Source organism: Podarcis gaigeae (genome assembly GCF_964106915.1).
Source record: "Podarcis gaigeae genome assembly, chromosome: 5".
Taxonomy (NCBI): Eukaryota; Metazoa; Chordata; class Lepidosauria; order Squamata; family Lacertidae; genus Podarcis; species Podarcis gaigeae.
The window spans coordinates 32444328-32471998 of NC_139681.1; the positions used below are offsets into that span (position 1 = coordinate 32444328).

At 44.5% G+C, this 27671-nt stretch overlaps 1 protein-coding gene across 6 annotated transcripts in view; it reads right to left on the bottom strand.

The window, feature by feature from the left end:
- Positions 1 to 27671, bottom strand: part of ADAMTS14 (ADAM metallopeptidase with thrombospondin type 1 motif 14) — a 71502-nt gene that overhangs the window by 10453 nt on the left and 33378 nt on the right. For 4 of the 6 annotated variants that reach the window (XR_014564824.1, XM_083740681.1, XM_083740678.1 and 1 more), the window contains 13 exons: positions 22870 to 22953; positions 21379 to 21535; positions 15031 to 15136; positions 14056 to 14199; positions 13072 to 13204; positions 12070 to 12183; positions 9287 to 9435; positions 8244 to 8419; positions 6298 to 6431; positions 4756 to 4879; positions 3841 to 3924; positions 1433 to 1596; positions 713 to 878 (listed from right to left, as the gene is read on the bottom strand). Coding sequence is in view for 5 of the 6 variants with exons in the window: in XM_083740681.1 (XP_083596807.1) it covers positions 713 to 878; positions 1433 to 1596; positions 3841 to 3924; positions 4756 to 4879; positions 6298 to 6431; positions 8244 to 8419; positions 9287 to 9435; positions 12070 to 12183; positions 13072 to 13204; positions 14056 to 14199; positions 15031 to 15136; positions 21379 to 21535; positions 22870 to 22953 (1735 nt within the window). In the remaining variant the exon portion in view is untranslated. The remainder of the gene's footprint in view (positions 1 to 712; positions 879 to 1432; positions 1597 to 3840; positions 3925 to 4755; positions 4880 to 6297; positions 6432 to 8243; positions 8420 to 9286; positions 9436 to 12069; positions 12184 to 13071; positions 13205 to 14055; positions 14200 to 15030; positions 15137 to 21378; positions 21536 to 22869; positions 22954 to 27671) is intronic. The other 2 variants (XM_083740679.1, XM_083740682.1) reach the window with 1 other exon arrangement.

The window sequence follows — 27671 nt, forward strand, 5'->3', positions numbered from 1 at the left end:
GGCACTGAGAAGAAATGTGACCCCCATCTAAAGTTTGAATTCACGCTCTCTTAAAAGCAGCTTACTTGCCTCAAAAACGCAAGAATATTAATATTGCCAAGGGTTTTCCTTTCTTCGTATTGGTAACATCGAGAAATTATAGGGAGCAATCCCAGCATATGACTAATGCCAAGATTTAGGAGGTGGGAGCACTTAAATGTGCACCAGGGGATGTCCTGATTTACCCTGCAGCGCCAGTAACAGCATGCAAAAAATATTGCTCCTTTTAAAGCAGACTGATTTGGGCTTTACCTGAAGTGACACGCAACATGCCATTCCTAGACTGGAACCAGAATGTCCACTTGCATAGACATTCATTTTTAAAGAATTCATGTTTAACACTAAGCAGTTGAAATAAACACCTAAATAAAACCTGTCAAAAGCTTGCAACAAAGAAGGCACTCTTATTTTTCTCAAGGTTTCCAAACACAGCAGCTAACAGCTAGTTTCACACATGCAGGTTCATTATTTGAAAGACTGACTACCAAATCCAAAGTGATGAATGAAGTACCATAGAGTGAACACATCAAAAACACTGCTTTTCAAGAGTCGGTTCATGCATGCAGTCCTGGGATAGACATTGATACATGAACCAGACCTCTGCAAGCAAGGAACATTCCATACACTGGAAGTGCATCCAAGGCACTTAAACCAAGAAATGCAGGGAAAATACCTCCTCCACAAGCTTTTGAACACTGAGACCAGCTTTTAAGGGCCCACTCATAGGTGTCCATTTCTTCCAGGAGGACATTGTTGTTTCCAATGACAGGAAGGAGATCTTCGTGGATGATGTACTTGTACATCAAGCTACTCTTGGATTCGTCTTCTTGCGGTATGACCTAGGATGCAGAGAAAGGGAAGAAAGAGTAATGAGAGACGAAATGACCTCTCTCCACTTGTTACACAAGTCTTCACAAATGTATAGTTGTGCGCACAGTTCTTCAGTTTTCTGCTGAGTCCACCAGATCCAGGCTCCCAAGGGCTAAAGCCAAACTAAAGTCTTTTTATAAGATGCTAAATTTCGTGAGGGGAAATACAATAGGGCTATTTTTTTCCTCTGAAACTCCAGCAGAATTTTTTTAAAGGCACAGGCGTGGCCCAGTGAATGGAAAGCGAAGGGGGAAAGGACAGCTGTGTTTCAACCTGAACCTAGCCTCTCTCTCTCTCATTCTCATGTGCAAAAGAGGAAAATGCCAACTTTCCTATTTTTTCCATGGATTCTGCAAACAACACTGGTTGTGCAAAGTGCTCTTGAATTAGTTTATGCATTGAAATAGTTTTGTCTGGTGCAGTTAAGCAAAAGGCTTAAAGGGCAAAAGGAAAAGGGGGGGAGAGACTGCACATGTGTTGTTGAGCATACACATGCATGCATCTAGCTCTCTCCAGGACTCACCAGGACGCTGATGGCTTCATGAAGGGGCCCGCTGGTTTTCAAGCTTTCCTTGCCGTTCTCAATGGCGTACTCCCATTCCAAGCCCATTTCCAGGAAAGTGCTGCTCTTGGCATCTTTGCCCTTGGGATTAAGGATGATGTTGCCAGAGGCTTGGTTCTTAACAGCTGTGGGGGAAAGTAGTGCTCAGGGTCATCTCCGCTCATCAACGTCCTTTTACATGCAGCAGAATTTGGGCATTAGGCAATCAGGAGTGTTCAAGCCTTTTCTTTTCCTTTTAGTGTATGTATGGGGGTTTTTGTGTCAGTGGCAGTTGGGTAGGTTCTCTTTCTGTTCCAGGGCAAGAAGCACGGCACTTTGTCCCTTCCCAAGGGGATGAAGTTCCCCTGTAGTGTGCATACTTGATTTATGTTTACGTTTTTACTATATTGTGTTTTAATTTTATTATGGAACCATTTGGAGAAAAGCAGGCTATATAATTTACTAATCAATAAAATAATTTGGCACGGATGGCGTTTTTTGAGATGGTTTAAGATAACTTTTAAAATTGGATCCATTTGCTAAATCACGCTGAGTGCCTAGGGGCTGAAAAGTCTTCCAAGATTCCGCCCTGCACCAAGAAACAAGCCCCAGGGCGCAGAGAAAGGGAGGCAACTGGGGTGATCATGAACCAAGCTTTGTTCCCATTCCAGTGGTGTCCCTGGCTCTACGGTTCTATGATTCTACAACTCTCCTGTTTGCTCCTATGGAGGGAGGAGGAGTGCTGTCCTTGGGATACTGACGCAATGAAAGCAAAACCTGCTGCTGAACACATATGCATACATACAGACATGCAAAACATCCACACACAAGCCAAGACCTCTTGCAATATAAAGGCTCTCCTTCTGCACACTTCCTCATCCATCAGTATGACGGACATTTTGCTGCAATGTAAAAACAGTACTCTTTAAAGCTAGACCTTCTGCAATACATTTGCCTCTCTTCTTGGGCAAAGGTAGAAAATAAAACCCCAATCTATCTCCCCTCCGTCTTCTTTATTGTTCATTTTCATTTTGCTCGGCTGGTTTGTAATCAGCTGGCACACTTAAATCATGCCTGGCATTCCAAGTCGTCCTCTGAATTAACAGAGCTTGTAAACAGAAAGAGGGGGCGGGAATACACTCTCTCTTCCCCTTCCTCTCCCCCTATGAGCACGAGAGATTTGGCTTCTAGTCTGGACCTCTCCAAGTTTGTACAGCGCATAGAGGAGCATTGTGTGAGCAGCAATAAAGGATCACAGCCAATTCCACCAGAAGTCTCACAGATTTTACAGACAGCAGGACGTGAGCTGCAGACAGACGCACAAGAGGGAGGGAAACCACTGCTTCACATTATCTACCAATTGATCAATTCCTGCCACCCACACTTCCTTGCATCATCATCATCATCATCATAAAGGTTTGATATCACGTTACTAAGCACATTGGTGGAATGCAATTTAAAATGTCTACTGTGATGCTGCAACGTGTTACAAAAGCTGTCAGGTTCAGATGGGCTCATAAGGGGCTTAATAGTTGTGTAATGATGCTGAAAGAACAGAGGGAAACAGAGAAGAAAGGTGAGCGACAAGAGAAACAAAGATAAATATGGGGGAATCTGTTTAAGTTTAGTTTCAGACCAGGGTATGGACTAGCCTGCTGTTTACTCCATATTAAGCACTTATCACGTGTAGTAATTTGTGGAACAGCCATTCAAAACCCTTATATCTTATGGTGGGTATTATGTCAATTGATCTGGAATAGGCTTACTTTGTAAAATTTTGCACCTCAATATTTTGAGTTCAGTGAAGAATTGTTTGTTAGGAGATACTCCCATGTAGCCCTTTTCTCAGAGTACACAACATATACAAATACACAAGCCAAGCCTGTGATGCTTATTTACAGTATATATATAGCTGTATGTGTATATATATGTATACAGATTATATATATATATATATATATAACACTGTATGTATATGTATGTGTGTGTTTATATTTACACACACACACACACAATGATTAATGAAGCTAGCACAGGACAAGAAAGAGGAAAAACAACTTGATAAATACTAATGTGCATCTGACATGTGGTGTTAGCAATGTGTGGCCTAATACCCAAAGTCAGCTTGCTGGGGATTGGGGGGGGGAGGATAGTGAGATCCAGCCAAAATTTAAAATCTCACTTATTTCATTGAGAGAATTAAACATCTTTAGTTTGTTTTCTCCTGTTCAGATGAGCAAGGCTTTAAAGTGATTTAATGCTGACTGGACTGAACCCTGCAAATGTCTTTAACAAGCTCTTCTTGAGAACTAAACTGTTAAAAAGACCTTTGTATAAAGAGTGTCAGGCAAAATCGACCCTGTCTACCTAAACCCATTTTCGGTTCTTACCAATTGTATGGGTTGCTGGCTCCATCTCTTCAATCTGCACATGCCTGGCGCCGGCTGGAATCTCAAACATTTTCAAAGCACCCACTGAAAATCGTGAAGAAAAGAAACCATTCTTAAATTGGGTAGAGCTACAGTCAGAGATAAGTTCCACGAAACATTCGCTTTTAGACTCTCTGAAGCTGCAGGAAATAACAGGCTTTGAAAAACACACACAAGTATTTTTCTCTTTTGACTTTTGCTACAACTATGTTTATTTAAGTATGTGTTTGGCACCCTAGGGACACCTCCGGCACAAAACCACATTGAAAGTCAATGGAGATGTCCCCAATGGACTGAGTAATCCAATCCAGTTCTGCGGATCTTGATTACAGGAAGCCAATTATATCATTTTTTTGAATAAGGGAATTTGTACTTGTGTATAAGAAATGCACACACACCAGAATATGCCCAGATGGAGAGCATAAACAGGAAATTTCAACCCGTGTAGCTTTCAAATGACATTGGAGAATATACACAAAATTAGAGAACAAACAGGATGTTCTGCGCATTGCCTGGTCAATATATACAAATGGATGGAATCCCTCGGATGAGTTCATATCCTCAGTCACCCAGAGACTATGGCTACTGGGAAAGCAACATCCAGAAATTCCCTGCGTGTTCATTGGTGCACACTCTGCATGTCGTCATACAGATACACTCCATCACCAGTGTTTATCACACTAGATACAGCTCACATTAACTCCAATATAAATAGTTCCCCCCTCCAATAATAGAGGTGGGGAAAGGGCTGCTGCTAATTATGGCAGCCTATATAGCTTGTAAGGAAAATTTTAAAAGACACTCTGTCTTAGAAGCACTCTAGGTCCTCCCCCCCCCCCCCCCCGCCTTGAGAGACGTTTGTCTTCATACTCTCACCTGCCTGCTTTGGGGATTTGACCAAAGTCCCCTTCACCGTCCGGCAATGGGAATTGTCACCCCCACAAACACCACATTTGTCGTCCTGTTTGAGGGAGCCGATTTCTTTGTCGCACCCAACGTGCTGTCATAAGTAGAAGAAAAGCACAAACACAGAGAAAATATATACACAGATAGAGTTTTGCTTCAGATTAGATAGATAGAGTCTATGTATCACCAGTATCATTAAAACAAAGTTATGATCCCAAGTGTTTTTAGAAAATGTTGGGTGTGTGGGTGTAATGGTATTCAGACTGCGTTGGATCTTGCAACACCACAGTCAACCAAAGTCTTCCTATTATCCTGGAAGCAATCAGCATTGTCCAGTGTTTTATTCTATATCTAGCAAGCTGAGCTTCGGCAACTGAACAGCATGCTATAAATACTGAAATAGTAAGCCAGAGGATTTATTGCAATCACCACAATTACAGCCCTGTGTGTGGTGCGAATGAATAGCAGCAACACACAAAAAGCCAGTGCGGTTGTCTGGTGAGGAGTTCTGGGTTTGTGGGAGCAAAGTTCAACCCACTTTCTCAGTTACGAACTTGCTGGGTGGCCTCAAGCAAGTACGATCTCTCGTGGATTGTTTCCCCGTCTGCAAAATGGCAAGGCATAGGCCTGCTTTGCAAGGCTGTAGGAATAAAGAAGGATGGATGAGATCCTATGCCCATGTACTTAGAAGCAAACTCCCTACACATCCACTGGACTACTCTCTAAATGAATGCATTGCAAAAGGGTGTGTGCAAAATTCAAATACACACCCAGGGTGGGGATATTCCCTTCCATGCAACCTAAATAACAGTGAGGAAATTTGGCTAAAGATCCAAACAACAAAGACTTGTTAATATCTCTTCAAACCAAAATTGCAACATGAAAGGAATTTTAAGCTAAGACTGAGCTGAAATTACTCATATTTCCTATTTTGTGAGCATCAAAAAAAAAAAGCTATCACTTTTGGTGAGTTTTCTGCACTTGTCGCAAACACATTTGCCTTGTTTTGATGCTTTCCTCGTTGCCCCCTTTTCCATTTTTCTCAACCTCACAAAGTCCCCAGTCTCATTTGTGTATGATTCTGGTTATAAAACTATCCTATGGGTTATGACTGCCCATGTGGTTTGTCAATGACATTACAGACACTCAAGACAAAATCATGTGCGTCAACTCAAGTGACGAGATTCGAAGCTGTGTTGGTAAATGAATCTCAGGATTACATGGGCAAAGGAGAAGGAAAATGGCACCTAGAAGCTGGAGAATTGAAAGGATGCTGAAATTGCTGTAAGGTGGGTATTTGGGGGGGCAGTTTGCTTTGGTGCACTAAATGTGCTACTTTGGAAACAAATATGAAAACTACAGGACATCTGGCAAAGCCCTGTTCAATCCCATTCCAGAAAAATCTACCAAAATCTGTGAAGGTTCAACCAACAATAAATAGCTGTCCTCTGCTCTTTCTTTTGACACAAAAAGTATAGGAAAACAGATGAACCAGCAAGTTCAATTACGTACCACACACTCTCCCCTCACACAGACACTGTATGGGTCTCTATAGCTGCACCTTGTACCATCATGAACAACTTGATTCATGAATACCACGTCTCCAGTTTCCTCAGACTGGCAAATCAGCTCACACTTCTGGGCATCTGCAGTAAAACAAACACACAGAGGCATTTGGTACTATGTGTGAGGATTTCAGACAAAAGTGAAACAACAGTATTTTGTAGGACTGATCCAATGTTCTCAGAAGAGATTTATTTTTTATTTTTCTCACCCTCCTAGAAAATGGAGAATTTGCAGAATTTTTCTCTGGATATTCTCCACCATTTCCCCCATACCAGAATGAGGCTGGGTCCAGACCTTGTGGAGGATGCAAAATGGCACCCAGGCTACACACGCAGTTGCTGCCGTTGTCACTTGCAACAGTGGCAAAACACACACAGCACCCTTCGCTTCAGGGAGGAGTGGAGGGAGATAAAATCTGCTGCTGCCACTGTCAATGGTGAGCCCCCCTCCCCCCAAAAAAAAATGCTGGAGGGGGGTGGTGTGAGCTGGAGTTCAACACCATCTGCATAGCACCACATTAACTACTCTTAAGTTGAAGTCCACCTTGCCTTCTGCTCCTGGAAAGCTTTTTTTCCACCCATCCAAATGGGATTCAAGTGCCTCTTGAAGCCCAACATTCTCTAGTACCATATGCGAACTTTCTTGCTCTGTACTGGTCAAACATCCCTATCCCAAATGTTTTCCCGTAGGGCATCCAAATCAGGAGGTCAAAGAACACATGTGTACCATATTTTAGCCTGTGAAAGAGCTTAGCAGGTTTGGGGTGCATTTCATATCCTCCATTTTGAAACAAATTTTTAAAAATGCCCACACTTAAGACTTTTCTTGATACACTTATAGGAGGACCTTGGCTTAAAGAGTAAAAAGGTAAAGGGACCCCCTGACCATTAGGTCCAGTTGCTTTATTGGCCGAGGGAGCCAGAGCAGCACACAGAAATGCCATTTACCTTCCCGCTAGAGCGGTACCTATTTATCTACTTGCACTTTGACGTGTTTTGGAACTCCTAGGTTAGCAGGAGAAGGGACAGCTTAAAGAGTACCTCACACTGAATCACTGTTTAGCATAGCATGCACAAGCAAGAACAAGCCTTGGGTCCACATACTGCCCATTGCCTCTTGGCCAAGAGGAAGAATCCAAAAGCTTTTGAGTTAATTTTCCCTTAACCATGAAATGCGCTGCATTGCCCGATGGTGGTGAAAATCCCCAACTATGGTTAACTTCAAAAGCCAACATCAAACTGTGGAGCTGCTAACAGCAAAAATAAGAAACCAACATGACGGACTATTCACGGAAGAATGGAAGCCGTTTTTGGAACAGCTGAAAGAATATTATAATCAGGTGAAATTGCAAACAGGATTTGAAATATGAGAATTGGTAGAAGATTGATAATATATGAAATAGAAGAAAATGTCTTAGGTGAAATGCAGTATGTAAATGGGATGGGATTAAGAACAGCATGGAGGGAAAGGCAGGAAGCCAAAGTTTAAAGAGAAATGTATAACAAATTTGAAATCTCGATTATATATGTTAAGATTCTGAAGTTTAATAAAAACTTGACTTTGAAAATTGCGGTGGGGGGGGGAGGCAACATCAAACTGTGGTTGCTGAAGCTAACCATAGTTTGCAATAACCACAGTTCCAGGTTCAAATTACACAGTAAACTGTAGCCAACTAAAAGCAGAAGCTTTCAAACTGCTGCTCTCAGCCACTTGGGAGGATAGGGAGCACATAACGCGGAGGCGCCTGCGCATGAATCACATCTAAAATGTTCAGCTAGTGTGGAAACAACAGTGATGATAAGAGTGAGTCGATCTCTCTCCTAGCGTATGAAGTCAGGCCAGTTCGGTAAGCTCTCGATTCAGGGTGGATCAGCAGTGTCTCAATGCCTTACCATCATGGTGTTCATAGGGAAGCCAAGTGTGCTTGGAGTTCTGGTGGGTGTAATAAGAGTTCCTCTTGGAGCACTGCTGGGCACGGAAATCCTCATAGGGACCACGGCACTCTTCTGTATTGCAGACTTGGTACTCGTACGTGGCACCTGGGCAATGGCGCCCTCCGTAGGCTGGGCTGGAAAACAAGCAAGCTGCTGTTTAGGGAGCCCTGCATTCTCACCACCCAAAAAACCTTAAAGAGAAATTGCATTCACTTCCATGCTTTCTAATTTAGCTAATTTCTTTTCTTTGAACCAAAATTTTTGCATCAGAAGCTCGGGCAAACCCAAGGGAGCGTCTCCACCCACATCGTTCAGCCCAGACACTGAGGTCCTGAGCTGAGGGCCTTCTGGCAGTTCCCTTGCTATGAGAAGTGAGGTTGCAGGGAACCAGGCAGAGGGCCTTCTCAGTGGTGGCATCCACCCTGTGGAACGCCCTCCCATCAGATGTCAAGGAAAGAAACAACTATCAGACTTTTAGAAGACATTGGAAGGCAGTCCTGTTTAGGGAGGTTTTTAATGTCTGATTCTATTTTTAATATTCTGTTGGTAGCCACCCAAAGTAGCTGGGGAAACCCAGCCAGATGGGCAGGATATAAATAATAGATGATGATGATGATGATGATTGGTAAAACAGAGTGGAGTCCCTGAAAACTGCCAGAATCTCAGTCCAACTAAGCAATGCATTTAGTTTTAAATATAGAAACATGCATATGAGATAGCTCATATCTTTGGCATAAAATGGTAAACCCAGCAACTGAAATATCGCTCAAGGATACAGATCACATGTTTCAGTTGTTACTAGATGAATTTCTGCTTTATTTTATTGCAATTCATTTATGATTTGTTCTACTGTTCCTTCAGCTACGATTTCCCACAAACTCTCCTCCTGCCTTTTTTGTTTTTCAGTGACCCAGATGCATTAGAAGGAAGAGAGGCCCCTTCGGTCCCCTGCCAGATGAGATTTCCCCAAATGATGCTCCTAGCGGAAGGGCCAAACTTACGGTGGGTTGTTGCAGTTCCTGCTGCGGGAGCGTACCCCACCCCCACAAGTCCTGGAGCAGGAACCAAATTTGGACCAGGAACTCCAGCTGCCATCCTGGCTGTACGGTTGTTCTGAAGTCTTCCAGATGCAGTGACCCTTGAAACACCACTGGAACAGGAGAAGAAACAGGGGTTACCTGAACACCTGCCTCTTCATTACTGTCCAGTGTTAGTGAGGAGATCAGTTCTACAGCCACGGAAGCACCCGGCTTTACAATAGGGTTCGGAATCTGTTTCTCCCACTCTCATTGGTCAGGCGGACAGTGACGGCTGTGAAGTCACGAAACCTTAAAGTAATAAAGAAAGGTCTCAGGGGGCCTGGGTGGCACAGTGTATTCATGAAAAAAAGCCTGTCACCTCTGCAGCACCAAGCTAATCCCCTGGCACAGATTGCAATCTGAAACCACACTGAGGTCGGCGATCCTGTCCTTGCCCTTGATTTTTCCACATCAGAACTTTGCAGTATTTACACTGGAACAGCTCAAAAGACCGGAATGGGAAGGGATGGAACGAACCTCCTGTTTTCCATGACTGCACTTGAACACAAAGCGCAAACACCCAATGCTTGTTGCTAAAAATGCAGTGGGCATACACCAGGGAGCTGCTGGTAGTGAGGATTTCCTGATGTGCAGCTCTGAGTATTTAAGGATGCACAGCTAACCATTGTACTCTACTGTGGAGACCACCAGAGTAAGGCCAGCATAGCCTTGCAAACACAAGCTACCAAGTGGAGCAATGCAGACCTATGTAACAGTCGGCGCTGGACCAAGTTCCAGTACCCTTAGACGTATGCATTTATTCTTTATTTAAATTTAGGAGTTTGCTTTTCCACCAAACGATGCTCAAAGCAGCTTACAACAGAATTAAAGCAAGAGTCATGAAACTTATAAAATAGCTTGATTTTTAACAGTCTCGTTTTAAAGCCAGCAGTTGACAGCACTGAAAGATAACAGAACCAGATTTAGAAACATGTGGTGGGCAGGTAGAACAAATGCTTCTTCGCACTAGGTGTCAAATTACTGCAATGGGACGTGTCTGGGTGGGCTCTCCTGGGGAGGGAGTTTCATGATCCAAGAGCCATCACTGTTAAAAGTTTGCTTTCTGGTGGCATTTAACTTCATGCCCAATGTTGGTGGACTCAAGAGTATCATCTCTTTTAGAGATCTCAACTAGTCTTTGTGTTGCGGAGGGCGGAGTATTCCCTGAGACAGCAGTAACTAACATGGTGCCCTCCAGATACTGTGAGGCTGCAACTCTCATCACCCACAGCCAGTATGGCCAATAGTCTGGGATTATGGGAAAGGTAGTCCAGCAATATCTGGAGTGCACAACATTGGCTACCCCTGCTCTAGATTATTTCTGAGCTGGTCATGATAGGGCTTTGGCAGCACCAAGAATTTAGCCTGTAAATAAACTAGCAACAACAGTTGCTGGTGCTTCCAGGAGCTAGCTCCTGACAAAAGTCTTGCTGCTGTGTTCTGGCCTGTCTTTTTCTCGGGAGCAAAGATGACAGAAAGAGCGGCAACACGGTCTGCATGGAAACAACCACATCAGCATAACAGAAGTGAAGTACTTTTCTGCTAAGTTAACGTGGGAATAAATGAGCGGCATGTAGGTACAAACATAATGGTTTTCACAGTGGAGGATGGAGAGGTGAAAGATTCCTGTTTTTCTAGAAGTCCATGGTAAAAAGGTAAAGGTAAAGGACCCCTGACAGTTAAGTCCAGTCACGAACGACTCTGGGGTTGTGGCGCTCATCTCGCTTTACTGACCGAGGGAGCCGGCGTACAGCTTCCGGGTCATGTGGTCAGCATGACTAAGCCGCTTCTGGCGAAACCAGAGCAGCGCACAGAGTTTACCTTCCCGCCAGAGTGGTACCTATTTATCTACTTGCGCTTTGACCTGCTTTCGAACTGCAAGGTTGGCAGGAGCAGGGACCAAACAACAGGCACTCACCCCATCGCGGGGATTTGAACCGCTGACCTTTCGATCGGCAAGCCCTAGCCTCTGTGGTTTAGACCACAGCGCCACCCACATCCCTTCAAGTATATGATAAAGGTAAAGGTACCCCTGCCCGTACGGGCCAGTCTTGACAGACTCTGGGGTTGTGCGCCCATCTCACTCAAGAGGCCAGGGGCCAGCGCTGTCCGGAGACACTTCCGGGTCACGTGGCCAGCGTGACAAAGCTGCATCTGGCGAGCCAGAGCCGCACACGGAAATGCCGTTTACCTTCCCGCTGGTAAGCGGTCCCTATTTATCTACTTGCACCCGGAGGTGCTTTCGAACTGCTAGGTTGGCAGGCGCTGGGACCGAGCAGCGGGAGCGCACCCCGCCGCAGGGATTCGAACCGCGACCTTTCGATCGGCAAGTCCTAGGCGCTGAGGCTTTAACTCACAGCGCCACCTGCGTCCCTCAAGTATATGATACTTTTGTACTAATCTTAGGAAGCTATTCTCCAAGGTGCAGAATGTTACTGACATCTCAGGCTTGGTTGTTGTTTTCAACCACTGTCAATTTTGGGCAAAGTTGTGGACATACACAAAACATTTTAATGTTCTAGACGAATAAAAGGTGCCTGCGTATTGCTGCCCAAAGAGATACACACAGTCCCTACATAGTCCTATAACAAGGCATGGTCTGGATGCCCGCATGTATTGTGCAAAAGGGTTTGGGCAAGGGCGGAACACGCCAGCCTTCTGCCAAGGATGAAACCATCCAATATCAGATTCAACAGCATGGGTACCTTGCCTGATGCACACTCAGTTCCATCTAAGGGAGGTCCTTTCTTTGTCTTACAGAAGTAGGGGTTGTCAGGATGGCTGCACCACAGTTGTTTGCATGGGTCAAAGGTTCTGAACTGTGAAGAAGGAAAATACAATGCAGACAAAGAAAGGACTCACTTTGTACATTTAATCCAACAGGAAGTGCAAGTAGCTTGTTCCCACCAATACTTCAGCTTATGATCTAATGAGGATCATGTATTATTGTATTATAACACCCAGAGTACCATCTATTTAAATGAGGAAACCTTGAGGTTAGGATGCTGCTTTTTGCACTGCCCCTACTGAAAATACAGAATTTAAGGCAAGTGAAGTTTCCCCCCGCCCATCACATTATTCTTTTACACAAGGAAAAGCTTCACCTGCTAAATTATGCATGTCAAAGTACTTTCAAAACCACATTAAAAAGGCTGGATTTTCTCCGTTTTTGAAGGAATCCAAGCCTACATGGGTCTAAGACACACACACACCCTTTATTTTATTTCAAATATTTTTATGCCACCCTGCTAGATTTCAGGACAGTTTTCAACAGCACCAGCTGTGCTGACACCATTACTGTGAGTGCAGAGACTGCTCCTGCTTCACTCCTTCCTAGCAGAAGGAGCAACAAACAAACATCTCTGGCTTAGTTTTAGGTCCAAACAACTTTTAATGAGAATCCAAGGTTTTGTTCGTGGCTTACCAATCATGGTTTGTTTGGAGGCTGATGCTACTAAGCCAGAGGTTGCAGAGTGTTGCTTCTTCTCTTGTTAGGGGAGAAGTGAAGCTGGGGCAAAACATGGTAAACCATGAACTATGATTTATTTATCACAGGGGTGGCCTAACCCTTTATTCACCCAAGGCCAACTTCCCAGGGGCCACACAGCAGCCCAAAAGCGGGTATGTGGGACATCCCTTTCATTTACACAAGAGCAGGACGGGGAAAGTAGCAGCAGACCCCCTACCAACAGGGTTCCTATACTCACAGCTGTGCATGTTTTGTAGCCCACACCAAAGTCGAAGCGGCATTGCTCATCCATGGAGTAATTGATTCCTGGCAGCTCTGGCAACTTAGGCCAGTTGTGCTCAAAAGGGTCGTCCAAGAGGCAGTCGTAAGAACTGCAATGCAAGACAATAAAGAAAGCATGCTCAAAGTTATTAGGTTCCTTGCCACTTTGGCATTTTTCTTCAGATCCCCCGCAGGTCGTTGTTCTCCTAAACAGCTGGGCATTCTAGATTGGATTTCACTGTTTTAATTCAACACGGAATTACCGTATTTTTCGTCCCATAGGACGCTCCGTCCCATAGGACGCACCTAATTTTTTGGGGGGGGGGGGAATAAAGGGGGAAAAATTCCTTTCTTTCCCCCCCAAAAAACCAGGTCGGGGAACAGCAGGATGGTGGCGCTGCGCCTCCCTGCTGTACCCCGAGCTTGTGAGGCTGGCCAATGTCTGCCCAGCACGCGGGGCGCTCTGCTTCAGGGCATGCCGCGCACCGGGCGGCAGGCTGCTATCGCAGCGTGGGGAGCCCTGCGGGAACTCCCGCAGGGCTCCCCATGCTGCGGATGTTTGCCCGGCGTGCAGGGCGCTCTGCTTCAGGGCACCCTGCGCGCCGGGCAGCAGGCTGCTATCCGCAGCATGGGGAGCCCCGCGGGAACTCCCGCGGGCTCTCCATGCTTGCTGATAGCTTCCTGAAGCCTGGAGAGCGAGAGGGGTTGGTCCGCACTGACCCCTCTCGCTCTCCACGCTTCAGTGAAAGCCTGCATTCGCCCCATAGGACGCACACAGATTTCCCCTTCATTTTTGGAGGGGAAAAAGTGCGTCCTATAGGGCGAAAAATACGGTATCAATATCTATTCATTCAGTGTGCATCCCTCCTCACCCATTCATTCTCTCCATAGAAGACAAAAACAAAATTTCAGAATAGCTTAAGAGTCCATGACGATGACAACAACAACAGCTTAGACCTACTGTATGTATCGGTTCAGCTCTTGCTTGCTGCATCGCGACCAGTGGTAACGGTGGAAGGCAGCTTGCACCAGTGGCGCCATTATGCTTCCCATGCTGGTTTCATCGGCACATCGGTTACCTTGGCCGTCGTGTTCCATACCTAACCTGTTTAAAAAGTCTGTAAGTGGTGTTCCCAAGCACTAAGGTATATGAAACAGTGAATAATGGAACAGCAGAGGTTTGAACGCCACTGCTTCAGTTCCTATTTGGTTTTTTGTCACATGTACAAAACTGACGTTAAGGCAATCCTAACTATGTTAAAACTGCTCCGACTTACCACTTCCAACTCACCCCCTCCCCTTGCTCCCATGGCTAGAAACAGACCTGGTGGGAGCCAGTGTCCCTCATCAAAGTGACCCACACCTTTCTAGGTCACAGAAATTAAAGAACAACATGGGAGCACCTCACTCAACACCATGTTTCCATAGCCCAAATATATGCGCTGAACTGCACTTGTGACCAGAATTTGCAGAAGTCCATAGAGAGACCTTCTGACCATATGGTGGATGACATCTCATGAGTTCTCTCTGTGATTACCCTTACAGGAATGAGTTCCACAAGGGCCTATCAGGTTCCATAGCCGAGTCATCAGCCATCAGTGTCAGTGGCATTAGAAGCTACTGAATGGTCTCCGGGGATCAGGAGTGTACCATTTCCCTTACCTTGCCAGCAATTGGCTGGCCCAGGCCCAGGCTATCTAATGTCCTCTAACGAGGCTGCAGGATGACGAGCACTTCTACAACCTTACCCAAAAAGGGAAGGTCGAAAGACTCGTCGGAGAATCAACATCAAAAGATGCGGGGGATGTTTCTGCCCAGAGCACGGCATTAAAATTTCTCATTAAGCCAGCAAACTTTTAAGAGCAGCTGAAACAAAGGGCACCCAGGCATCAACCACTGCAGAGATACCAGTGAGAGACCTGCCCAGATGACTTACACATGTCCAGTCTCATGAGCGACCACGAATGCCGATGAGAAGCCATCTTCATGATTGAGGGTGCAACTGCGCAGAGGGTGACACATGCCTGTGACAGGAGCATATCCTGGAACAAAGCAGAGGAATAAGGGAGAGAAAACGAACCACGGCAGGGATGGGGGGCATGTAGGAAAGGGGGGGAAACAAGTACTAGAGCTGTTTCCATCAAATTTCACACCCAGCTCTCTCTGGAGGGAGGTGAGCTTCACCGGGAATGCAAATGAATCATTTTAGATTGTTCTGCCACTCAGATCTCATGAAAGCATATATGCTTGGAAGGTCCTAAAATCAGAAATTGTTGTTTTTTTAAAAAAATATTTAAAATATTTATTTTTTACCAACAACCAAAACACAAACAGTGAAACCCCCCAGGCAGCTGATACATTGGGTATATGTAATCATTAATAACATATTAAAATGGTCCATATGTACAATTTTATATACGTTAACACTCCTCCATCCACCAGGTTTATTTAACTTTTAACATTTTAATTGCCCCAAATTGTTCAAACCTACGCAAATAATCCAATATCTTCTCAAACCAATCCTCCTCTTTCTCACTAACCTTAAACCCTTTCATTCTGTGTATGTTCATAGTTAGATATTCTAAAATAAAATATTATTCAGTTTTTTCCTCCACTGGTTCACCCCTAGCTCTTCTGAATTTTTCCAATTACTCGCTATAACCTGTCTGGCTGCAGTTACCATCAATTTTACCCATTTACATTCCTCTTTTGTTTTTAACTCGGTGCTACTTAGACTAATAAGAACCATTAGTTTAGATATTCCCACCATCCTACCCACAACTCCCGATATTTCTATACCAATCTATACCAAAATTCATTAACTAACACAAAAATTGTTTTAAATCTCAGCACACACACATACAGTAATTTACCCACCACCACATACATTCCCGATCGGCATTGCAGCAATGACACAGCAGGGAAAGCATTCAGACAAACTAACAGAAACTAAATGCCAAGGCAAATGCAGCCACCTAAGGATGTACTGTGGGGGCCTTCCCTGTGCTTGACAATGCCTGTTTCTGCAGCCTGAGGCAGGTAGCAAAAGCAGGACATTGGTTGACTCTCTGGTGGGCCACTTTAAATGTATGACCATGAGCTGCCTTTGGTTTGCCGAGCCACAAGTTGGGCAGGCTTGCAATGGGGACTATTAGCAAGCAGCAGAGTCGGAGGTAAAGTGATATGCACCTCATAGCCGTACGACGATTCTGTGGATCTTTAGGCTTCTACACCAGCCATCCCTGAAATAGGCTAATGGGAAATAGGGTCAAACTCTCAATAGATCTGTCATCAAATGCCATAAGGTCCAGTTCCTGGCATTTAACACCTAGTGACTGGTTAGATCGGAGTGGTGAGGGCTGCAATTCTCCTCCTGGCTGTTGCTGGGTTTCAAACTCCTCTCACAGCCCCAGTCAACATGCCCCATGATCAGGGCAGCAGCAGATGGGGAGCCACAGGTTCTCTGTCTCTGGCTTAGATGTTTATTGTGCAGTGCATTCTTTGTATATGGCATGGCATGCAGTGGTGCTGCTAAGTTTATCTGTTCATTTAAAAAAAAAATAGCTATAAAAATTATGCCCTCGATACAGATTTTTCTCCATTTAGATACTTTTGAGATGTTGAGTACAGGCATTTAATTCTCTTTCCCACAGCTCTTTATGTGACTGGCTCCATCACAAACAACAATCTTGCAAATGCCTCGGACAGGTAGACTTTGGGGCTCTGGTGTTTTGTTTTGTTTTGTTTTGTTTTGTTTTGTTTTGTTTTGTTTTGTTTTGTTTTGTTTTGTTTTGTTTTGTTTTGTTTTGTTTTGTTTAAGAATAGATCCCACAATCCTGAAATTTGCTGGCCCCTGAGAAAAATGGTTCGACCCTCATTTAGTGACGTTACAGCTTCTCTCAAGAGGCAACAGCTACATTCACAGAATCTGTGCTTTTTTTAAAAAAAACTTATCAGTGACAAGCCATTATCCTCTTATTCTGCACTGGATCACATAGTCAAGAGACAGGAAAAACTCAACAGAAATGCCGGCTGTTCTACGGCACAAAGAGGGTGAAATAAACACTACCAAGGAAGAAGCAGAAACCAAAAAGACTTTGCCACATACCTCAGCTGGCCAAGTCTTTGGAGAGCAGCCAGCAGGGTACAGACTTCATTTCCAGTGAAGTCATCTCAGCTTCTATTGCCAAGGACTGAATTTAACATATCTCTCTGTGTGTGTGACACTTTACATTCCTCACTCTTTCCATGGTTTAATGGCAATGCCCCTTGACCAATCAGATTGTGCTTTCAGGTAGCACCGCCATTCACTTTTGTCCTGTTTCGTTCTGGAGGCAGGAGGAGAATTTATACCTTTTTCCTGCCCAACCCTGTGTCAAGTGGGCTATTATCCCCATAAATGGATTCAACACAGAATGGAGACAAAAGGAATAGAAATGGCGCAATGCAGACCATTGATATGATCCAATTATAACATTTAGCAACGCTGGTCAAGCATGAGACTCTTAAATCTCAGGGTTGTGGGGTTGATCCTCAAGTTGGGCAAAAAGTTTCCTGCATTGCAGGGGGCTGGACTCGATGACCCTTGGGGTTCCTTCCAATGCTACAGTTATAATATTCTATGAGCCTATGATTTCCATTGTGGCATGCAAAAAACAACAACACAAAACCAACACAAAACGCTTCCACAGGGTGGCTGTTATCGAACAACGTTTGCCATAGAAACTTCACATAAACAGCTATGGAGGGGTGGGGGCAGAAATGTCTCTTTCCCATGATTTAAAAAAAAAAAAAAACCTACCACACACAACCCCGAGCACTACTTTCTGCACAAACAGAGGCCTCAGCATTTTAAAGCAGGCACGCTTGCCAAATGGAACTGGAAAGTCAGGGACCCCTGCCAAAGTCATGAATGGCCACCTTTGTAACTTTGATCTTTCGTTTACAATGAACTGCATAGCTATTGGGTTTAAAGGCCCAGAGCAGCTTCCATTAAAGCAAATGGTTTTAGCAGGATCAACGTTAGACCCCTTTTGAGAAGGCGGGCCACCAGCGTGCGCACTTTAATTACCGTTTCAGTTTTGCTGACTACCTCTCTTGGCTCGTATCCCTGTGCTGAGCCGAAACATTATGGAGTTTCTGCGTCCACCCCCCGTCCACCCCACCCCCAAGGAGCTTGAGACTTGCCCTGACCTCAGTGCACTGGGCGAGATCTTCCCATGTTGTTCATTCCAGAGATACCCAGCGGAAGCAGAAGAATTAAAATGAATGGATGAGGCACTGGGCTTTATAAGCGCAAATGTGACCGTGCTGAAATGTATTTATAAACTAAACAGTTGGGTGGAACTGTACTAAGGGTAATAAAACGAGAGGAAAATATAAGAGGAAAATGTAAGTCACACTCTCATTTAATAATCCCTCACACTCTCCATCACAATAGCTGTCATGCTTAGGAAAGCATTTTATTGAAAACCACGTACACCCCCTGGGCTTTCTCACCCAAAAGCATGTCCTACCATATTGCCCCAAATAGCTCTAACTCCCCCCCCCCCTTTAGACAGAAGTGAATGAAGCCTGTCAGATTACAGACCAATTAGTCTAGGTTTTTTGCCTTTTTAAGGGACGCAGATGGTGCTGTGGGTTAAACCACAGAGCCTAGGGCTTGCTGGTCAGAAAGTCGGCGGTTCGAATCCTCGCGACTGGGTGAGCTCCTGTTGCTCAGTCCCTGCTCCTGCCAACCTAGAAGTTCGCAAGCACCTCAAAGTGCAAGTAGATCAATAGGTACCGCTCTGGCAGGAAGGTAAACAGCGTTTCCGTGTGCTGCTCTGAGTCGCCAGAAGCGGCTTAGTCATGCTGGCCACATGACCCAGAAGCTGTACGCCGGCTCCCTCGGCCAGTAAAGCGAGATGAGTGCCGCAACCCCAGAGTTGGCCATGACTGGACCTAATGGTCAGGGGTCCCTTTACCTTTACTATTTGCCTTTTAAGCTGATTGAAGAGGGAGAACTAAAAGGGGTTCACTACCCTTCTGCAATTTGGCAGGCAACTATTTTATTATGAAAGTAGAAGTGACCCTAGGAAAACAACTTGCAAAATATCCCAAAACCCTGTGTGGGAGATGTACAGGAGGAGTAAGGAGGAATGCTTCAGCTTTGGCTATCCTGCACTGAACGCGGAGTTGCACTTCGTGACTTTCAAGGTCCTTTTCTGTCCTATAATTCTATGTGGATGGTATTGGTTGCCAGTTGGGGACTTCTAATATGGAACAGTAGTTTCAATTGCACAGGTTTGACATCACAACAACCTGGACACAGAACTCCAAGGTCATTTCCACTGCAAATAAGGATTTGAGACAAAGTGCATCTAAAGGATCATTTTCTAATCACTATTCAGTTATATTTCATGATGACAAAACAAAGACCTGCCTTCATATATATTTGGAGGGGAAGATGTAACACTGTAGAATTTATTTTTTAAAACATTCGCATTCGTGAATTCCGCTTAAAACACTTGAAAGGCAACCGTTGGTTGTTGGAAATTATTTTGTCGGAATGGTTTTTATGATCTGAGCATAACTCGATTCATTTTGATTCATTAATTTTATCATTCTAATATTTTGGAGTTCGCTCATGCTAAATGTTAATGAACCTGAAGATAAAGACTGCAACGGACACAGTGAACTAATTGCAATTTCCTCTATTTCTTAAAGTCTATTTCTCAAACAACCATCTGAATTGGATCCATCTGAATTTAATAGTCTTTTTGGAGGAACTAAAATAAACCCTTCAATGAGTAAGAACTTCTGTGGAAGAAGAAGTTCCTCCGAAGACAGGAGAGTTAGAAGTCCAAGTTAGGTGTTGTTTACTGGACTCAAACGCATTGCAGACAAGGAACAAATGTTGACTTGTCACAGTTGCAGAAACTTTGTTCTTGGGGTGGGGAAAGCAGCAACATAGGCTAATACTTAAGATTCTTTTCAAATACCTCACTTCTTTTGCTTACAGCAAAAACACCAGCCAAATATGAACACATATTTTTAGGCCAAGTTTCAGTCGCTTTGCTATTCCAAATGACTTTTCTTCTACAAAAAAAATCTCAGATTGCACAATCACAAATACAAAGGCATGGAGTTAAAACAGTCTATAGTTTTACCTTGCCTTACAGGAACTTAGAATTTGGAAATCACACGCTGAACTCTTATCAAATCCAATGATGTGTTTTGTGTGCAAAATCCTTCCCGCTTTCCCTCCACCCTCTAGGGCTGGCATAGACAAACTCGGCCCTCCAGATGTTTTGGGGACTACCATTCCCATCATCCCTGACCACTGGTCCTGCTAGCTAGGGATTGTGGGGATTGCAGGCCAAAAACACCTGGAGGACGGAGTTTGCCTATGCCTGCTCTAGTGCAAAGCCACATGTAAGAAGGGGGCAAATGAGCTTCCCAACACACCTACCTCTCATCATGCCAATGCAGGGCAGATTGAATTTGTAGAGGAGAAACTGCAAGGGAAGTAATCCCCTTCCTCAACCACCAGCTTCCTCCTTCAAATCCCCCATTAAAAAAAAACCACCCACCCACACCTGTAAGACAGACTCCAGGACCAGAATGCAGAGGAGATCAACTTGTGGGAGTGGCACTTCCAGAGAAGAACAAAAAAGGATTAAGCATCCCCTCTGGAGCTCCTCCTCTGCAAGTCCCCCCCCCACACACACACACATTCCAGGCTCTACATTCACGTGATTGGGGAAACCTCTTTGCAGATATAGTTTGCTGCACTGCCCTTCCTTTAAGTGCTCTCTTAAGACTGCAGTTTGAGCTTGTTGTTCTAAATTCTTGAATGTAGTGCAGACGGGCACAGCTTGTCATCAGTCAAGTCATGTAAAATCCCATAACCAATAGTGGCTCAATAAACCCACTTTTGATCCCTGACCAAGAATACAATAATTGGGTGGCAAGGGGTTAATCAAGCACCCAGGAGGTCACACTACATAACTAAGGGGTTGCATTTAGCTCAGTTGGTTAGAGAATGGTGCAAGTGTGAATTAGCGCCACCTCTATGCATGCATGGAAACATGCACAAATAATTCAAAAGGATGAACTATACATATGTCTGTCTTCCATCTTTCCTCCTAAAATCCCAACTTTCGTAAGCCTTTTTAAAAACTTTAAGGGCAATCAGTAAAGGAAAAGCTCTTCAGAAGGTCATCAGACAATGCTTTTGAACTGGAAGGCTCTCTCCTGTGTCCACCAAACTGCACATACCTGATCGAGATAAATACAGTACCTTGCATACCTGCGGGACCAAAGTCTTGCCTGGTGAGGAACACAGCATGGTCGTGGTATTCTGCGTGTTCTGGGTCCGAGCGCTGCTGAGAATGGGCCCAGCGGCAGACCTGCTCCAGGCTCCGAGACGGGTTCCCTCGCTCTATTAAACTGATCGACTACAGGAAACGAGGAAATGAGAAATTCATTCAGGATGAGTGAGCCTGGCCAGAATTTAAAGTAGGGCTTCATAAAGTCTGTTTCAGAAACTCTAGTTCAAAAATCATACTCTTGAGTCAGAAATACGGAGTGAGGCTTGCAGCTGATTGGAAATTTGCCTTCTCATAATGAGTCAGCAGCTCAAAAATAAATGGAGACCTAAAAAGGCATTCTTCCATGAGTGACAAAACCCCATAAAACAACTCAAAACATGCTGTTCCATGGAGACAACTCCCTACAACATTTAGGTAGCTATCCTGTGGGCCAAATCCTGGAAGCCACAGCATTATCTCCCAACGTCAGTGTTATAGCTCTCAAAGCTGAGATGGGGAGATAAAAACTCTCAGCCTGTGATGAACAAAAAGCAACTGACCATCGCCATTCCAGGGCTGCAGTGCAGAGGGGCATTAACTGCTTTTTACCCATGAAAGCCCTCAGCAGCAAATATGATGTGTGTGTGTTTTGAGTTCTTCATAGGTGACGCGTGTGCTGTAAGTGGCCTGTAGGTGTGATGAGTGAACAAGTGAGCAGATGTGTGTACATGTGCACGAGTGCGCACGTGCACACGCATGAACTCATGTGCAAGTATGCATTGGCCACACCCATATGGCCCTCAAAGAGGGGGCTGGCTATCTATGCAGCCCTTGGCCTAAAAAGGACTAGCCAACCTTGACTTAGATGGATGAACAGAAAATGAAGGAGATCAGTTAAAAGACTGACAAGCCATCTCCACATTTATCAAGTCTTCCCCTAGCATCTGAGCCTTACGTTTGCTCAGTCCTCTCCTCTACTTTCTATTTTTAAGAATATGGATAACAGCCAACACATTAGATCCCCTACATGTGGCCTGAAGTGATAAGTTCCTCCAAGGCTACAACATGCCAGTTCTCTGAAAGTACAGATTTCCGTTAAATCTGCTGTTGTTCTCTCTACTGCCCTCTCTCTACCACCTCCCCAGTGCCCACAATCTCTTATAATCCACCCAGCAGAGCAGGACTAGGGAAACTTTGGCCCTCCAGAAGTTGTTGGACTACATCTCCCATCATCTTTGACCACCGGCCATGCTGGCTGAAGCTGATGGGTACTGCAGTCCAATAACACCCGTATGGCCAAAGGTTCTGCACCACTATATACCCCATTATTTCTGGCACGAGGGATGTTAACACTTGGCCAATTAGAGAACAGCTAGTACAGAAAAACCATGTAAACTGGTTTGAAAACTTCTTACTTCCTCTGCCTAAAACACAGGCCTGCACATATATCACATTAGAAAGAAAAGCTACTAATATCTTACCTGTCTGTATCCCACCATGATCATTCTAACCAGCACAATGTTGATGTGGACCCCCAATGATTCATCGTGGTAAATTTCATCTACCTAGGGAGCCGGGGGAGGGGGAGGGAATACAAAAAAAAAGCCGTGGGTTAAAAAGTATGCATCACGTTTTGAGTATGAAGCATCCTTCAACCCTTACCTTGTTCATCCTGAAAGCAGCACAGTGATTATTACCTACAACCTCAGCTCTACTTTTGTAGAAAGTAACCCCCATTTCTACCTGAGGATTTCAAGAGGAGTTGCGGTTTTAACCTGGTTTCCCTTGGTCTGAATGTAGTTGTAAGGAGGGTGACTGGGGCCTTTGTGAGAGAAACTAATAGAACAAATGAGGCAGCAGCAAAGAGGCCACCCTAGGCTGAAAAGATATTAAGTGTTTTTCCCTTCTCAGGACATGGTAGGTTGGTATCTTGCTACACAAAGACACATAAGGCTGCTTTGGCACATAAATACCAATAAAGAAATCACCCTACAATGGGCTCATGTGGGAAGAAGGGCAGGTTATTAATTTATTTCTACTACTACTACTACTACTACTACTACTAATAATAATAATAATAATGGCTTATCCACCAATGGTGTCACGCAAAGTGGCATCTTGCACAGCAGAAAGGGTAATGTAGACCAGTGTTTCCCAAGCTTGGGTCGCCAGCTGTTTTTGGCCTACAACTCCCATCATCCCTAGCTAGCAAGACCAGTGATTGAGGATGATGGGAATTGTAGTCCAAAAGCAGCTGGAGACACACGCTTGGGACACACTGATGCAAATAAAGGGCACATTGTGGAAATATTATCCAAGAAACATTTTATGCATATGAGATACAAATAGGGCCCAGTTTTTTTTCACTTACTTACACAAACACAATTTTTTGTATCACCTTCCAATAGAAATTTCTGTGGTGGTTTACATCTTTCCACTTTTCGCACTCACACACAGGCAAACAAATTCCTGCCATCAATCCTGGATCAAATGCTGAATAAACACGGAATGACTTGTATGCCGTCTCACCAAAGTTCATTCCTCTTTCTGCTTCTTTCACTGCCCCCCCTCTTGCCTCTTCTTCCCTGACCTGATACACATTTAGTATGTCTCTACAGGAGTCCTCCATTTGTAAGCAGGAACCTAGCATGCACTGTGGGAATTGCAAAGGGAGAAAGATGAGAATAATCTTCCATTAGAATCACTGGAGGAGGGAAAACCTGTTATATTAGAGCAGAGACAGTCAAGGCTGTGCCCTCCCCAAAGATTGTTGGATTCCAGCTCTGACCAGACTCATCCAGCATGGTCAATGGTCAGGGCTGATGGGAGGTGTAGTTCAACACTCTCTAGAGGACAACACATTGGCTACTCCCGATTTGAAAGAGAACTTGCCCCGACTACCCTTGCATTAAGAATTTGTGCAATAAAGATTGGCCCTCCCTGTGCTAGACTTCATTCCCTTGTTGCCTATCTCAAAACACCCATGAAAATGTTTCTGAAAGATTGCTGTATTCTACAGAAGGGAATTGCTACAGAAGCGAAGGAGGGATTGCTGTCTTCTACAGAAAAGGAAGTCGAGATGTAGCAAGAGATAAATATTTAACAAACAAATACATTGGGGGGGGGGAATATTCTCAGTAGCAACGTGTAAACTTTGCTAATAATTTCCCCTCTTTCCCTGTTCTGCCCTTCTACTACAGTGCCAGGTGCTGAAGGAACATCTTCTTTTACCATAAAAGACCAATCTTGAATAAACAAAATGTTCAAATAAAGACAGAAAGCTAGATGGTGGCAATGATATCACCAAGTGGAACTGAGAACAGCTGGATTTCCCACTAGGAGCTCATCAGCCATGAAACATCCTGCAAACATTCAGCAGATTCAACGAATGGCCAAAGAGTGGGTGGAATTCATCCAGCTAAAAGGAAAACGTTCATATCCGAACACATTTGCACCTCACAGAGAAACTGGATGTCTGCTAGTCATTTTGGAGGGAAAAGTCCAAAGGAACATGAATGAGGTTCCCGAACCACCCCTCAACCCCATCACTGGTGGAGCGGATGAGAAAGGGGAGAAATCTTTCCCTCTCTTCTCACACACATGTATGTAAATTATTTCCCTACATCAATTATTACCCTATTGCCCTACTCTTTGCCACACGGAGGGGCACAGATCAGTTGCTCCTACAGTAATGGTGGCTAATCCACCCACCCCATAAAATGTTTCCATGTGAACTCCTCAAACCCCCATCCCCCTTCACCACTACTGGCCTTAAAAAATGTTCTGGGGCCTGCAGCCATGGCTGAGGGGCAAGCAACACACACTGAGCAAATGAAGCCTACACTTCAGTTGGTGAGCACAGATCAGGCCCTCCTTAGACAACACTGAGGTAATACACATGCCCTGTAGGACCTCCTCCCAGTCTGTTCCCTTAGCTGTCTAAATGCAAACAGACAACAGAGAGTTCTAAACTGGCCCAATTTAGTAGGATTTTTTTTTCTTCCAAGACTACATGATATCATTATTTACTACCATATCATATGTAAAACAGAAATGGGGTTTTCTATTTTTGGGAAAGGAGTCACGCTTAATAACCAGCAAGCAAACAAGAGGATTTAAATATTTTCCAAGTATCTGAGACAGAGATATTTTCCCTGTACACTATCATAATTTCCCAAACTATGAGCAAATATGTGAACTGGATGCATTTTGATGGTTGAAAAAGCATGCACAAAGCGGAAACCGAGAACCACAATCTTCCACACCCCCTCAGTACGTATCAATATAAAAAAATCTAGAATAAAGTTCAGGCTCTAGCAGTCCTCTTGCTGAAAGGTCTTCCAAACCTAGGAAGGGCTCCATTTCCTATGCTACCTTAGCCAAACTTATCCATATCAAAGGAAGTGCCTCTGAGTACATAAATGGTGTAACAACCACTGCCTAGGTACAATTCTGTAAGCTGCCCAGAGCGGCTAGGGAAACTCAGCCAGATGGGCGGGGTATAAATTAATAATAATAATAATAATAATAATAATGCACAAATAATAATACAGATGCACAGATCCAGAGAAGATGATGCATATGCATTCCTTGCTTCCTAGAATGGAAAATGCATGGACAAAAAAGGTGCATGAGTCCCACTGCTGGATCACTGCATCAGAAACTGGGACTGCACACACTGTTCCTGCAAAAACTGTTCCTGGCACTGGATTGGGAACTGTGTGTGCAACTCCGAGCAGATGGCCAGCTGTATCGGCTGAGACAGGACCAATTGTGATTTGGAGGGAGGGACAGAATCTAGACTCTCCATCTCTTCTTCCTCCAAAGGACTAGCACTGACAAAGCTGGCATTAAGCAGCCAACTGCTGTCTGTACCTAGATGCTAACAGGTGCGCCTTAAAGCAGCATGCGGGTAGTTGACAGGTCTGCTGACATCTTTCTGGGTTAGGGTTGGAGGCTACAACAGAAGATAGGCTGGAAGCAGTTCCTAAGGCATGTGAATCCTTCAGTAGCTACCCTGCAGCAGATGTTGTCAGACTCCAGTTCCCATCAGCCCCAGCCATATGGCAAATTGTCAGGGAAGAGAAGAGTTGTAGTCTAGCAACATCAGAAGGGCATCGCATTGCCTACCCTTTGCACATAGTTATAGAGAGAGAGTTAAGAATCCTGCTGAATAAAATCAGAAGCGTTAGCACAATGAGTCTGGCTACAATCAGTAATAACTATTAGCAGAAAAAGCAGAAAAGCAACCTCCTTGCCTTTGAGATACAAATTTATTGTCTGTATGTGGAGAGGGAATGTCACTACCAAATATTTCACTAGCAGTGAGCATGCCAGCTCGTCTCTGAACCAGGCAGAGCTGACCTGAAGTGCCTTCAGCATGACTTTGGCAGCTCACAAACAAAACCTCAAGAAAATGGGTTGGCCTCAGCCCAAGTCAAGGAAAGGGGGAAAGAATGAGGACTGAATGAGAGGGAAGACAGGAGAGAGAGAGAGAGCAAAACTATGTGCCTTTAAACATTAAGCAAAGCAAACACAAGTCAACTGCCAAGTCGAAGAACTTTGTCTTGCTCAGAATTGTTAAGCAAATTCCTTTCCTCACCTCTCCAAGGGGTTAAGTCATTTGTTGTACATGCACACAATCTGAATTCAGCCTGAAGCGGAGTTGGGTGGGCGAAACCAATCTCTGCCCATTCTTCTCCCACTTAATGGGACAGATAGTTACGCACAGAGAGAGAGATCGCAAAGTGTTCTGGAGTGTGGTCAAGCCAGCTCTAAGTGGAAGAGCAGAGCTATTTCTGCTGGCAGCAACAAGTTGTACACTTGTTCCTATTCCACCCAGATGAGATATTTTTTACTGCTAGGAGGGGAGATTTAATATATCTGCTGCTATATGTATATATATACAAAGAACTGCTCCGTTCAAGTTTTGTGTTTTGTTTTTTACTTTTTTTAAAAAAAAAGGGCCAGACAGCATGGAAACAGATGGCGTGGAATCATCACTCTCGGGGCTTTTGAGACAGTTTGTGCATCCAACGCTTCCAAGCTCCTGACAACGGAAGTGAGGTTTCTCAAAAGCAAGGGAAAGCCCTTTCTCATTCTAATTCTGAGTCACGGTTTCAACAACATGTAAAAGGTAAAGGTAAAGGGACCCCTGGCCATTAGGTCCAGTCGTGACCAACTCTGGGGTTGCAGTGCTCATTTCGCTTTACTGACCAAGGGAGCCGGCGTACAGCTTCCGGGTCATATGGCCAGCATGACAAAGCCGCTTCTGGCAAACCAG